This window comes from Pelodiscus sinensis, chromosome 3 (assembly GCF_049634645.1).
Source record: "Pelodiscus sinensis isolate JC-2024 chromosome 3, ASM4963464v1, whole genome shotgun sequence".
Lineage (NCBI taxonomy): Eukaryota > Metazoa > Chordata > Testudines > Trionychidae > Pelodiscus > Pelodiscus sinensis.
This window is the reverse complement of record NC_134713.1, coordinates 127103657-127117781: the sequence shown is the minus strand read 5'-3', so window position 1 is coordinate 127117781 and position 14125 is coordinate 127103657. Positions and strand designations below refer to the sequence as shown.

The 14125-nt window shown below is 44.3% G+C and overlaps 1 protein-coding gene across 1 annotated transcript in view; it reads left to right on the top strand.

The window, feature by feature from the left end:
• Window positions 1–667: 667 nt before the first annotated feature.
• The window catches only part of NID1 (nidogen 1), a 95537-nt gene continuing 82079 nt past the window's right edge, over window positions 668–14125 (top strand). The window contains exons 1-3 of the mRNA XM_075924803.1: window positions 668–902; window positions 10191–10490; window positions 13308–13537. Coding sequence (XP_075780918.1) covers window positions 711–902; window positions 10191–10490; window positions 13308–13537 — 722 coding nt within the window. The 5' untranslated portion in view covers window positions 668–710. The remainder of the gene's footprint in view (window positions 903–10190; window positions 10491–13307; window positions 13538–14125) is intronic.

Below are 14125 nucleotides of genomic sequence, written 5' to 3'. Positions count from 1 at the left end.
AAAAGGAGTTCTCTCTCCTTTCCCACATGTAAATGTATGTGAACACGTTTTTGTTGTATATACATTTTCCCACACAAGAATGAAAATAGGATGAAAAGCAAATTTTAACCATTTATAGTTCTCTCTTTTGGGAAATATACTGTCTACCTTTCTTCTGAGTTTGCTGCTGGGCTGTACATGAGCCCTAGGTCCGTTGGTGGAATGTGTTGTGTTTTAACAGTCCTAGAAAGAACTTCCTTGCTTTCCTTATAATTTATGGCAACATGAGATTGAGTGAACACACTACACGAAATCTGCTCCATTTTCTAAACTTACAAAAAGAATTCATCTGTCATCTGAAGAAGTGCCCACAAAAGCTCATGATACCGTCTATTTGTTTTCTTGGTCTTTAAGGGGCTACTAGGCTATTTGTTGTTGTTTAAGTTTTTCCCGTTACAGAGTAACTGGGCTGCTCCTCTGAAGCTTTTATTTTTCGTGCTAGGAAAAGAGAGAGAGAGAGACGCAGTGATTGGGGTTGGGATGCAGTGAGGGGTGGGGGGGAGCCCTTCCCCTCTAATTTTAATTGGCTGGTTTTCTCGGAGCTGCCTTGCTCATTGGTTGGCTTCTCAACCCCTCCGGAGTCCCCTCACCCCTCCCCATTCCTCGCCCGAGCGTTTAAAACTTTTTTGGGAGAGGGGGGGGGCTTCCTCGTTCTCCGCGCGGGAGAGAACATGTTCCCCGGGCGGAGCTGGGCACTGCTGGGGGCGCTGCTGGGGCTGGCCGTGCCCGGGGGCTGCCTGCTCTTCCCCTTCGGCTCGCAGCGGGGGGACGCGGAGCTGGAGCCCGGGGACGACGTGAGCTCCCCGCCTTTGGAGCTCAGCACCCCGCTGCGCTTCTATGGCTCCCGCGTCGGCTCCCTTTACGTGAGTGGGGGGGGATGAGGGGAGCCGGTGGGGGGCGCTGCAGAGTCACAGGGCGGGGGGGGGGGCGAGGCAAGGGCGGGGGGGCGCTGTCAGCGGGCCGCTGAAGTGTGGGGCGAGCGACTGCAGCAGCCCCGCTTGCTGGTGGCCCCGGAGCGGGGGCTGCTCCCGGCGCTGGGCGTGGGGGGCCCGCGGCCGAGTGCAAACCTGATGGAAAGCAGATGGCCCTGGAGCCTTTCTCGGCGGGGTGGTTCCCGCCCCCGGGAACGTGCTTTTGTTGCCTGAGCCTCCTTCCCCTGCAGGAGCAGAGCCCTGCGCCGCTTCGGCAGGTGTGAATTCAGCTACTTCGGTGCCACTGGGCAGCTGCGCATCAGAGAGGTTTTCAGAGCTCAGGGGTTTTTTTAGCCTTTTTGTTCTCATTTGTGGACACCCCCATCCAAATTGCAAGTGGAGGGGCAGATCCCTCTGGAAAGCTTAGACACAGTCAGCTGAACCCCAGAGGCTCCTGGGACTAGGGTTGCCAGGTGTCCCGTTTTGAACCAGACAGTCCAGTATCTGAGCTTTCTGTTCGGGAAACAAATGAGAAAATATCAATGTCCGGTATTTTCTAAATAAGATGTAATGTAGATTGTGATGTAATGTCAAGTGTGTCCGGTATTTTTGTTGAAACCATCTGGCAACCCTATCATGGACCACAGGGTGAAACCCACTGGGCTGTAGTTACTAAAGTCTTTTGTGGACCTCTTAGACTATTTAGGGCCTGTCTACACGGGCAAGTTACTGCATGAAACTTTCTTGCTCAGGGATGTGAAAAAATCACACCCCGCTACCTCTGAAGCGCAGTAAGTTTCAATGCTGTGACTTGCTAGGGTAGATGGGCGCCCAGTGCTGGGAGCTTGTGGAGGTGTTTTTCCTAAAGCACAGGAAGAGCTGTCCCCCGGGGGACTACACCTTCATGTGTAAAGGGTGGAGGATAAAGTCACAGTCTGCTTCAGGACCCAGATTGAAAACCATTGGCTAGCCCACGGTCTCACCTAACAGGTTGGACTTTTGAGTTAGTTTGTTCCCTTAGGCATGATCAGACTCTCCCCTCCTCTACCCCAGGAGTAGTGGTTTGAGAAGGGAGATGAGTTAGATGGCGACCCAGTGTGAATTCCTAAGTGGATTGCCTTCTGTGGCTCTCTGTCCAGTTAGTGAAAGGAGTTGATGCTTTATATGGTGATTGTTGCTGGTGTGTTAGTTCAGTTTCATTGGCATTCTGACTCATCTGACTGTAGTCTTGTATAAATTTATGGTATCTTTTGTAATAAAATCTTAATGTACAGACAGGGCCAGATTAAGACACACTGAGACCCTAAACTATGTCAAGTTTAAGAGGCCCCATAGCATTACCAAAAATGTACATTATTCTAACAGAAAAGACAATGAAAATAGGAATAATTAAATTTTATATCAGCTCATATACTCCTGGTTAACTGTAACAGCTCCCTGTTCCCTGAGAGTTCTGCAGAGGCAGCAGTGTGGAGTAGCTGGGGGCATCCTGGGAGTGGGGTAGCTGCCGACCCCATCTCCTAGGTCATCAAATAATTGTATAACCACTAAGAATTGTTGCAGTTACATGATTACTAAATTAAACGGTTTCTAACTGGTTGATAAGCAAGGATGCAACTAAAACTACTAGTACACTTTTTGTATTTAGAGTCCCCTCATAATCTGAGGCCCTAAAGTGTAAATTACTTAGTTTATGCATAAATCTGACACTGATGACAGGGTTGTAAGACTTTATTTTTTATCAAGTTTCTGATCTACCCACTGCTAAATACTGTAGCACAGCGTTTCCCAAACTATGGGCCGCGGCCGGGAAAAAAATGCTGGGCCTCAGCGTGGCTGCAGGGAGGGGAGCAGGGCAGGCTGGGAGGAGGTGTGGGGGGGCGGGAACCGGCCGCCAGGAAGCAGGGTTGGGGCAGTGGGGCTCTCTGGCGGAGATGAGGGGGGAACCGGGCGGGTGGCCGGCGGAAGCAGGGCTGGCTGGGGGAGATCGGGATGAGGAGGACGGGAGAACCAGCCTCCTGAAGCAGGGCTGGCCGGGAACAGCAGGGCTGGCCAGGGGAGATTGGGAGGAGAAGCGGGGGAGAATCGGCCGGGTGGGGAGAGCGGGGCTGATTCGGGGGGGGAGGGGAGAGCAATAGAGTGCGGGGGGAACCGGCCGTCAGAAGCAGGGCTGGACGGCGCGAGGGGGGAAGAAGCGAATCAGCCGGCGGGATGCGGGACTGATCCGGGCACATGCAAACCAAGGCACACGAGTGAGTCCGGCACCGGGGATTCCATTTTTCCCCTCCCCCCGCAATACCCTCCCTTGAGTAGTTGCGAAGTGCCTGGCTGGTAGGCACACTTACGCAGCGTTAGCACATCTACCAGTCAGGCAGTTTGCAGCTACGGACTGATACACCTAATTATAATAAAACTTACCCAATTAGAAAATACAGGACATTTTATATGTCTGGTATGTTCTCAATTTGTTTCCCAGACAGAACCCTCCAATACTGGACTGTCCGGTACAAAACCAGACACTTGGCAACCCTACCCGTCCTTGCAGCCTCCCTCCTAGCCAGATACCCTACCCTCAATCTGCTCCTGCTCCCGCCTCCTGGAGTGCCTGTGCAGCACTGGGTCCCTGAAGCCCTGGCCCAGGCTGGGCAGAGGATGCTGCTGGGTGAAACACTGAAATTTATTTATTTTTAATTCTTTTTTTTATATGTGTTTATATGTTTGGGCTGCAAAAAACAGTACTAAAAAAAAAAGGGTTCCAACTCAAGTAAAAAGTTTTGGAAACCCTGGTCTAGCCAGCTTTCTATCCATCTTACAGTTCATTTCTCCAATCCATATTCCCTTACCTTGCTGGCAAGAATATTTTGGGTGGCTGTATCAAAAGCTTTGCTATTGCTGGCACTGGGGACTTTGGGAGGACCAGAAACAACTTATTTGAATATTCATCATTTGCTTAATGAATATGCAAATATATGTTACCGGTCTTCCAAAAGCTCGTGAATGGATTTACTGGTCCCCGTGTCAAAAAGTTTGGGAACCCCTGTTGTAGCTCTTTCTGATTTTAATGACAAATATTTTATATTGGGAGGCCATGACTATGCAGTCTGCAAAAGGAAAAGGCACATAATAGCATAGCCAGAGCATGTACATATTTTGAAATACAGGTTGTACCTCCCTGGTCTGGTACCCTTGGGATCTGACTAGTCCCAGACCAAAGAACTGCTAGACCCTCTGCAGTTGCCGCTTGTGAGGTTCTGCTTCCTTGACAGCGGACTGAGGAAAGACTGGGGGATGGGAGGGAGGTGCAGAGAGTCATGGTGGCTGCAGAGCCCCACAGCTGAGGGCCATGATTTAGTCCCGTAACTGGCCCCCATCATTGACCACAGGGCTGTGCTCCTGGCATGGCAAGCCCCCCATATCAGCTCCTAGCCTCTACTGTTGGCCAGTTCCTGTTCCTCCCCCTTCTTCCCTGAACTTGAACACAACCACATTCCGGAAGCTCTGGAAGGGCAGGGGCGGAGTTACTGAGCAGGAGACATCCCTCCTCCAGATTGGGAGTTTCCACTGGGATTCCAGACAAGGGATGTTGCTGGATGAGGAAAGTCCATCTTGTATTAGCTGTGCTCCTGGAGAGACTGTGTCCTACTAGCTAAGAAATATCATTTTTGTATGGTGTGTGTTGTGTGAGCTACATAATTAGAGGGAAAAAAACTAACTAAAAACTGGGAAATTCACGGCTTAAATTGTGTTCTGACTCCCTTCACCCCTTGTCCACTCACTGTCTTGGGAACTCTCAGCATGCGGTTAATTGCTCAGAAATCTGCTAGTGTGCACATTCATGCATACTATCCAAAATAACTTATTACCTATGTATGACCTGAATCACGTGCTAATTCTGACTTCAAATACAAATGGGATGTATCAATATTTTTGTTGGAAATTAATCAAATAAATATTAGAAGTGCTACAGAAAGTGATGTATAGTCATAGAAACTAGGACCCAAGCTTGAATTTTTGGCAGGCATAAGTATCTATTTCTGAGTTCCTTTACAGGAAGGAGAGAACTCAAGCTATTTTTATTTGTTTCCCAAGATATTGAGATATTTAATTTATAGAAGAGTGCTTTAGATTTTGTCCTATTGCATTGTAGTGTCACATGGTATATAAGGAAGGCAGAGACCAGAAAATCCATTTATGTGTAACTTTCAAATTATTGGTAACATTCAGTTATGTGTTTTTTTTTTTTTTTTTTATTAGGGATATAAAATCCTGTTAAATGGTTAAACATAGTGCTAGCACTATGTTTAACCATTTAACTGATTAAACTGGTGTAGGCGGGGGCCAGGAGAGGGGGCAGAGGTCCCTGACACATTTCTTCCCCTCCCCCCCACGGGAGCTGCCACCGTGGGCAGGGGCTGCTCCCCGGTACTGGTTAACTGTAACTCGGTAAGCATCACCAATTAAAGGTGATGCTTGCGGGATAACCGTTTATCTGGTTACCCTTTAACATCCCTTGTTTTTATCAGTAACTTCAAGACTAGTTCAGCCCTTTTGTAAATTAAATTTTATAGTGTATGATATATCAGCATTGGTCTTGTTTGTTTTATCTTCTTTTGATAATTAACAAAGCAAGTCCCCACACTGATTCTCTTAGATTTTATCGCCTGTTTTACCTATTTTATTTTTTTAGTTTTACATGTGGTAATATAGTATATGTAGTTATACTATCAAAAAACCTTTTGTGTACAAACTCATTTTTACCCAGAAAGTATCATGTCCCTGCAATGTCTGGTAACTAAATCATTTACTTTTTTTAAATTGGATTTTACAAAAGTATTCAGTGTTGTTTTTCTGCCGACCTCACTGTCCTATATGATTAATTGAGTCAGAATTCTATAGACTGTGTGGTATATTTTACTACAGACTATAAATGTAATTTAACAATGTGTGTTATCAACCAGTTTAAAATTCCTAAAAAAAAAGGTCTGCCACTGCTTCCTGTTATTATTAAATAGATTACAATACCCTAAAAGGCAAAATAAAAACCTCATACAGTTGTTACTCTCTTTAGACAACACAAATCTTCAGTGTTTTTGTCTTTTTTAAATAAAAATGCATCTTTATTAAACTGTAATGCATATCTGTTTTGTGGCTTTCTCTTAGTTATATTAATACTGATCTAGCATGTACTTATGAAGTTTAAAGAGATATGGTAAAGTTAAATAATACTTAAACTAAATGTACTTAAGTGTTAATTAAATATATTCTAACATTTGAAATTAAAAAAATGTTTTTGTTACTTACAGTGAGTGCTTACTTTGTGCAGTTGACTCACTGTGCACTGGGAATTCAGACTGCTTGATTTCTAATATGTTTTTTGGTGATTCAATAGTCTGGCTCTTTTGCAGTAGAGCAATAGTACAATGCCTGGTTGCATATAATGCAGGGTAATGTTTAAATCTGAACAAACCAACTGCTTTGCAAAACAAAAAATGAAAATATTCTATTGTATTTGTGAAACTAGAAACTAACAAATTACTTGACAGCAACCTTTTCAGGTCTTGACAAACTAGGAAGACTTCAGAGGGGTAGCCAAGTTAGTCTCTGGTTGTATCTTAGGGCTTGGCTGTATACCAGAGTTGTTGACTCGAGTCCCAGGACTTGAACTCGAGTCCGACTTAAGTCATCTAGGTGACTTGACTAAAGACTTGACTCGGGTTCATTGTTTGTGACTTGAGACTCGACTTAAGACTTGCTAATTTTGATAAATAGACTTGGTGAAAAAATTGTCCGAAAATGCCGATGTTGATGGATTGTACAAAAGTGACTTGACATTTTTAAAATTAAGACTTGAGACTCGACTTGGGACTTGATTCGAAAGTGACTTCAGGGACTCGAGACTCCACTTGAGACTTGAACTGTAGTGACTTGAGACTCGACTTGGACTTGACAATGACAACTTGAAGACAACATTGCTGTATACAATAGATTGAGAAATGTGTCTGGGATGGAAGCTGGAGGCATGAAGGTGTAAGTGTCGGTCACTCTGGAAAGTACCCTCCCTGGTGCTGATAGACCAAGGGTGGGCAAATACTAGCCCGCCTGCTGGATCTGATCCACCAGGATTAGCCCCGGTAGTCTGCTGCTGCTATATTTATCTGTGCCTCCGCAAGTATGAGCAGTTGCAGCTACGGATCACTATTCCCAGCCAGTGGGAAGCGGTGTCCCGGTCCACAGCTCTCATTGGCCAGGAACGGCAATTTATGGCCAGTGGGAGCTGCAATTGCTGGTACCTACAGAGGTGCAGGTAAATATAGCAGCGGCGGGCCACCCAGGGGCTGGCCCCAGCAAACTGCCACTGTTTTATTGCACACCCCTATGATAGATAGACATATGCCAGCTTTGCTTAAGCAAGCACACTAAAAATAGCACTGTAGCCGCAGCCGCACAGACAGTAGATTAATGGGGACGTTAAATTGCGTGTAATTGACTAATCAAATAGTCTATTCATTTTGCATCGACTATTCGACTAGTCAATAGGGAGTCTCTGCTTTTGAAGTGTAGAAACAGCCCTGGGACTCCCCGCTGACCCTGGGCTCCGTGCGGCGCTGCTGTTTTGAAAAGCTGCAGGAGCCTGGCGCCAGGCTCCTCCTGGCATTTCAACATGGAGCCAGAGGGTAGCTGGGATTATTTTGGATTTATTATAATCTGGGAATCACATAAATAACCTTTTTTTGTGGCCACAAATCCAAAACAGTGGTGAACTGTGAATTTATGTGACCTCTAAAAGATTCATGTGAAATAAAGGAGAAATTGACATAGGAAAGTTTCCACAGTGAGTAAATTGCTCCTCCAAATACCCCCACCTTGCTTATTGAGGTTATAAAGAAAATAAAACACTGCACATATAACATAAATAAATGTTTTAATACAACTGCTGACTAGCACTCCCGGTCTGTCACAGATTCAGTGACTATTAAGAGACCACCTAGATAAAACACCCCGTGATTCATTTACATAGTTCATTCCCATTACCTTTACAGATTGTGCAGCAGATCTATTGGTATCCTAGAACTCTGATGTCCTAAACGCAGCAGGGGAGAGATCTCTTTTGTCCTTGGCTTTACTAGTTTACATCTCTAATTTCACTTTTTCTCCTCCCTTTGCATTTCCTTCCCATGCCTTTGACCCTTCAGAGTTAATAGTCTGGAAAGAGTGCTAAGAGCTAATTATCTATCTTCAATCTATAAATTTTGCAATTGCCATATTTGGGTGCCTCATATTCAATGATCAGAGTGATGGATCAGCTGCTGTTGTGCAGTACTCTGTCACAATGGGGTTCTGTTCAATGTAAGTCAGGTCATGGTAACAACTTAAAAGTGTTACCTCTGGGGTACTCTGAACTTGAATGAGTTTAGTTTGTTTCAGTTATAAATCTACACTGAAAAGGATGAATATACAAGAAATACACATTGAATTGGTTTATGCCAGTTGTAATAGTGGATGAATTTTTTTTTGGATCATGCTCTCAGTAACCATTTTAACTGTCTCAGTTTTTTTAGTTACAAATTAATTTCTTAGCTACTGTCTAATTACTGGCTGTCATCTTTGTGCTTTTTGACCATTGTTTTCAATCCCATTTAATGGGCTTTGAGATTAAGCTTTTGCCAGATAATGCTGAACAGCATATAGGGGCTGTAAACCAGATAGAACCCATCCCTGGGGAATACCTTGATAAAAAGGATTCTCTGATGGCCTATATCTAACAGAACGACTTTGTATCCCCACTCTCCTACAGCATCTGGTGATGCACCGAAGGCATATCTGGGACTGAGAATTGTTGTGAAAGCATGCCAGACTCTGGTTTCTACACTTGCAGAAGAGTTCCTAGTGAGCTGTTGGAGCCAAGTTAAGTTAGAGCAGTCTTGATGCTGGATTTCAGTTTTGCTTTTTGATCAGAACAGGGCACATATTGCCTGAAGTAAGTGTCCACATACAGATTTGCACCAAAATAACAACATTGACATTGATTTAGTTATTTTGGTGCAAGGCTATGTGTAGATCAACCCTTCATTTAAAAATTCCCTAGTTAAAGTCTAAACTTAAAATTGCAGCAGTCTTGAATGCAGGGAAGGAATGTGAGGAATGGCTTGATTGTGCAATTTACACACAGTCCTATGCAGGGAAGTTAGTATGGTTAGGATCTGTTGTGGGAAGTTGCCCAACATCTGTTTGTGCTGTGGGTGGGATATAATGATGTTGGTGATCCCTCACTTTCATCAACCCCAAGCTCTCCTACAAGTATATGATATCATCCGTATTATCACTCCTGTGTCTCACAGAACAGATGTAGTTCTTGTCCAGATTCTACGGTGGTGTACATTGGAATAGCTCCATTGACATTCATGGAACTTCAGCAGTTTGCATCATGTGAAAATCTGTCTCACTGGTTAGCTAACAAAGGAATTGTCCTCAGTATTTAAAACTCTAAAGTTTGAGTATTTATTTCATTCTGGCGTTGGAGGGTGGGTGACTGCCCAGGGCAACATGGTCAAGGGGCAAAGAGTGGGGTATCCCAGGGTGCAAGGCTGCAGAAAGGAGCATGGAGCAATAGGGGTGGAGAAGATAGCGGGAAGTTGGAATCTGGGGAGGCAGCAGGGGCCGGGGCATTTGGGAGGAATGGGGGAGGGCGGCAGTGGGGACCAGTGGCACCAAAATACAAGCTTGCTCAGAGCCCTATTTCCCCAAAGTCAGCCATGTTTCCATACATATGTAGATACTAGTCATTCTATTAATAAAATTTAGTCCTCTAAGAGAATCCATACAAAAGACTAAATGCGCTGGGTTTTGATCTATAAAGATTGAGAGTTCTAGAATTTGAGAGATGTGGTAATTTTGTACTACTTTGCCTTAAGTGGAGGTAAATCTGGGACCTTCAGAAGTACAGCTGTTTGAAATCTTATACTTCAGTGAGAAAAATGTTCTTATTGTAACCTGTTGTTGAACTATGAGAATTTAAATCCCCAGGATCCCACCAAATAGATTTAAAAAATTGTTTTTAGAATTATCCTACAGATTGTTAAACTTAACTTATATATACAAGCTTCCATTTCAGTGGTATTAGGTATTTGAGAAAAATATTTCAGAAGCTTTGAAAATTCTACAAAAGTGTGTAGACTTGTGAAATAGCCGTCTGGACGATACTTAACTGCCCTGTCTAAATGGTTTTACTCTTTTTATTAGGTGGCTACTAATGGGATCATTGCAGTGAATGAACCATCAAAAGAAGAAGAATACCTTAGTCAATTTCCACTGAGTTTTGGAGGTATTGCTCCATTTTTGGCTGATCTGGACACTACAGATGGACGTGGGAAGGTCTTTTATAGAGAAGATTCGTCCCCGGATGTCTTACAGCTTGCTGCAGACTATATTCAACAAGGTTTCCCCAACGCCACTTTTGATCTAAGAAGTGTTGTCATTGTTACCTGGAAGTTTGTGGCTCCTTACCATGTGCCTGGAGAAGACCCTACTCTGGAAGACAAGGTAAATGTTAGACAGAACCCCAATATAGACCAAGTACAACAGAAGTGTTACTCCAGGGTCTGTTGTTTTTAAATGTCAGCAGTAATATTTCATACTTCAAAAAGGTATTTAAACTGAAGTATTTCCTTACTGCTTTGTTTTATACATTTACCACAGCATTCATGAGAAGGACATTTTTTGGAGGAGTTTCTCAAATATATTTAAAAGACAACAGAAGCAGTTTGGCTTGTAGTACGTGGGCAGAGCGGAGAACAGAGGTCACATTTTTATCTTTTTATCCAAACTATCCTTGGACTCTGATGTTAACTTTTACAACATGCAGATATGTGCCAGGGATCTTGGCTGTATTAAAACTTGGATTTTTGAGGCTAAATTAACAAGGAAGATTCATGTGGGGACACTAAACATCAGGCCTAACTTCGAGGTGCCAAGGATTCACAAAGGCTGGTTTAGGCATCTAGGCTACTTGCAGAGAGATGAGCATTTTAGAATTGGAATCACAAAGCCCGCTCGGCGATGCCTCACCAAAGGGGGAACATATTAAGCTAAGAGGCATGTGTTAAGCATTTCCCCCTTTTTCTAAGTCTGGGCCACAGGGAGGTAGGTGCCTTCTACCACATGGGAGTCTCATCTGCAAAAGCTTTCTCCGTGTGAAACGCCTGTGTTGTTTTTAGTAAGAAGCTCGCAGGGAGAGAAAGGAGGTAAAGCAGCACCTTCATAGTATTTAGCCCAGTATATTTAAGGTGCTCACCTGGGATGTGGAAAATCCGCCTGTCCCTGATGGGAAGAAGAGAAGGTTTGAACTGGGTTTTGCTGTCTCTCAGTTGAGCACCCTAATCACCCAGTTATTGGTTTTCTGACATAGGACACTCTCTCCTGTTGAAGCTGTTGCCCTCAATGGGACAAAGAATGGAAGTATATGTGGGATTGACTCAGTAGCCTGGTGTTTAATGCACTACTCCAAAAGGAGGGATATCCAAAATTGACTCCCTCATCTCTAGTGACTTTATTTAAAACAAAAGTTATTTATCACATGTTGACAGGGGCGACAGCAAGAGCCCCACCCTAGAATGTACCATGGCCCAGTGGCTAAGGTGTGTACCTGAGAGGTGCCAGAGCCCAGTTCAAATCTGTTCTTTGCCTCAGTTGGAGGGTGATATTTAACTTGAGTCTCCCACATCACTGGTGAGTGCTCTAACCACTAGACTAAATGTAAGGAAGGTTGTTCTTCCCTGCCCCTTCCCTTGTATAAGCTTATCTGTAAGGACGTGATCTGGTAGCTGACCTCTGAACATGCTTTCCAGAGCAAGCCCTTCAGGTGAACCAGGCAAAGGAATCTTTGCTTCAGGGCTGAGGTGTCTAGATGCCTAGTGAGGGGCTACAGTGGGTGTGCTTAAGCAAAAACAGACACCTTCTGAACCTTGACTGCAGTTGAAATACTAAGCACATTTTGGTGACTACAGGTTATGGGGGCGGCTGAACAGGGACTTTGTGAATCCCAGTGTGGCCCAATTCTGAGATTTCGGTGTCCAAAGTGGCAGTTAGGTATTTCAGTCCTCTTGTGAATCTAGCCCTTGATTTCTTTTTGGGTTGGTCACATCTCATTCACCACAGACTTGCATATCTGAGATCAGGCTTTCCACAGTAGACTTTTCACCATCTGCATTTAAGACTTCACTTCATGATTTATTTGAGAGCCCCAATCCCTCTTCCCCATCCCATCTTGTAAATTGTTTAGGTCCCATGCTGCAAAGACATAAGTAAGCACTTGCTTTGTTTTATATATTGAGAGTGGCTCCTTTTTCAATGGGACTGCTCAGCACATGTAAAGCTAATCGTGCTTCTGTCTGCTGTCTTCCCAGGATCATGAAATCATGAAATTTATGACAAAGGTTGTGCTGGCATCCCATGGAGCAACCTTCCCTCTCCATCCCCCCACACTCAGAGGCAGCAGCTTGGTGGGGGGGCAGGTGCTTCCCCCCAGGACTGGTTCCTGCCTGTCCCCCCTCATTGCCTCTGTGATAGAGAGTCAGTAACCCAGGGATTTGGGGGCAAGTGGTTTATATGAGCCGATACACGTGGAGAGCTGGCTTGAAAGCCAGCTACCTGCGTGTACCGGCTTTCAGCTCCCCATCTTGCTGCCTCTGATACATGTGTTAAGCATTTCCCCTTTTTTCATATATAGGGGTGTGTCTAGACTACATGCCTCCTTCGACGGAGGCATGTAGATTAGCCAGATCGGAAGAGGGAAATGAAGCCGTGATTAAAATAATCGCGGCTTCATTTAAATTTAAATGGCTGCCCCGATCTGCCGATCAGCTGTTTGTCGGCAGATCGGGGGAGTCTGGACGCGATGCCCCGACAAAGAAGCCTTTCTTCATCGACACAGGTAAGCCTGGTTTCACGAGGCTTACCTGTGTCGATGAAGAAAGGCTTCTTTGTCGGGGCATCGCGTCCAGACTCCCCCGATCTGCCGACAAACAGCTGATCGGCAGATCGGGGCAGCCATTTAAATTTAAATGAAGCCGCGATTATTTTAATCGCGGCTTCATTTCCCTCTTCCGATCTGGCTAATCTACATGCCTCCGTCGAAGGAGGCATGTAGTCTAGACACACCCTAGGTGTCTAATATATGATACAGAGGCAGCAAGAGAGAGGGGAATGTGTGTAGTTGATAAGGTTAACTGATTAACTAATAAGCCTGGGCTAATCAAGTATTCAACTATGCTATGATTGACTGATTTATAAAGTGTCTTTTTTTTTCCTAACCTTGAATATTTTTCCTACAAGTAAATGGATTTTAAATCTTCCCTACAGAGAAACACGTTCCAGGCTGTTTTAGCCTCCTCTGATGCCAGTTCCTATGCTGTTTTCCTTTATCCAGAAGATGGTTTGCAATTCTATAGTGCGCACTCCAAGAATGCTGAAGAAAAGATACCTGCTACAGTTGGCTTCAGTCAGGCCTCCACAAACTACTTCTTGTGGATAAAACCAGGATCCTACAATATAGTTGCTAATGATGAAGAGTCCATCAGAAACCTGCATGAGTATGCCTTTAAAATAAATCAGTAAACCCCAATCCCAGTTCTTGTTCCTGTCTGATACATTTTATGCAGTCTGTGATCTGAGAAAATGGAATAGCTAATAAGCTTTCATGTGCCACTGTATTAGAAATTGCAAAATCTGATCATAATTTAGAAGAACAAGATGCTTTTGGCCTAGATTTTTCAGTGTTGTGTGTAGTGTGAGCTACTGAGTGCTCAGCCCTTTTGAAAATTGGAAAATTTTCTGAGCCTAGCTTTAGGTATCCCTTTCTGAAAATTCTTGGTGCTGACGCTGAGATGTTGGGGGCACTGTCATGCCCTTCAGGTTGAAGTGAAGTTTTCATCTTCTACAAAGTTTACAGTTTGGTTCGATGGCTCAGCATCCTCAGTATACACTTTGTTCCCCCTGCCTCACTCTTTGTGGGGGAAAGGACAGGAAGGAAAGAGAGCGATTTAAAAAAGGTCAGAGTACTGCTATCAAGCTTAATTATAGCACCTTTTCCCCCAATCCTCCCTAACCTCCAGATAAGTACTAAAGCAGTTAGTTCCCACTGTAGATAAGTTGCTAATACTATAAGTTGCTAATACTAT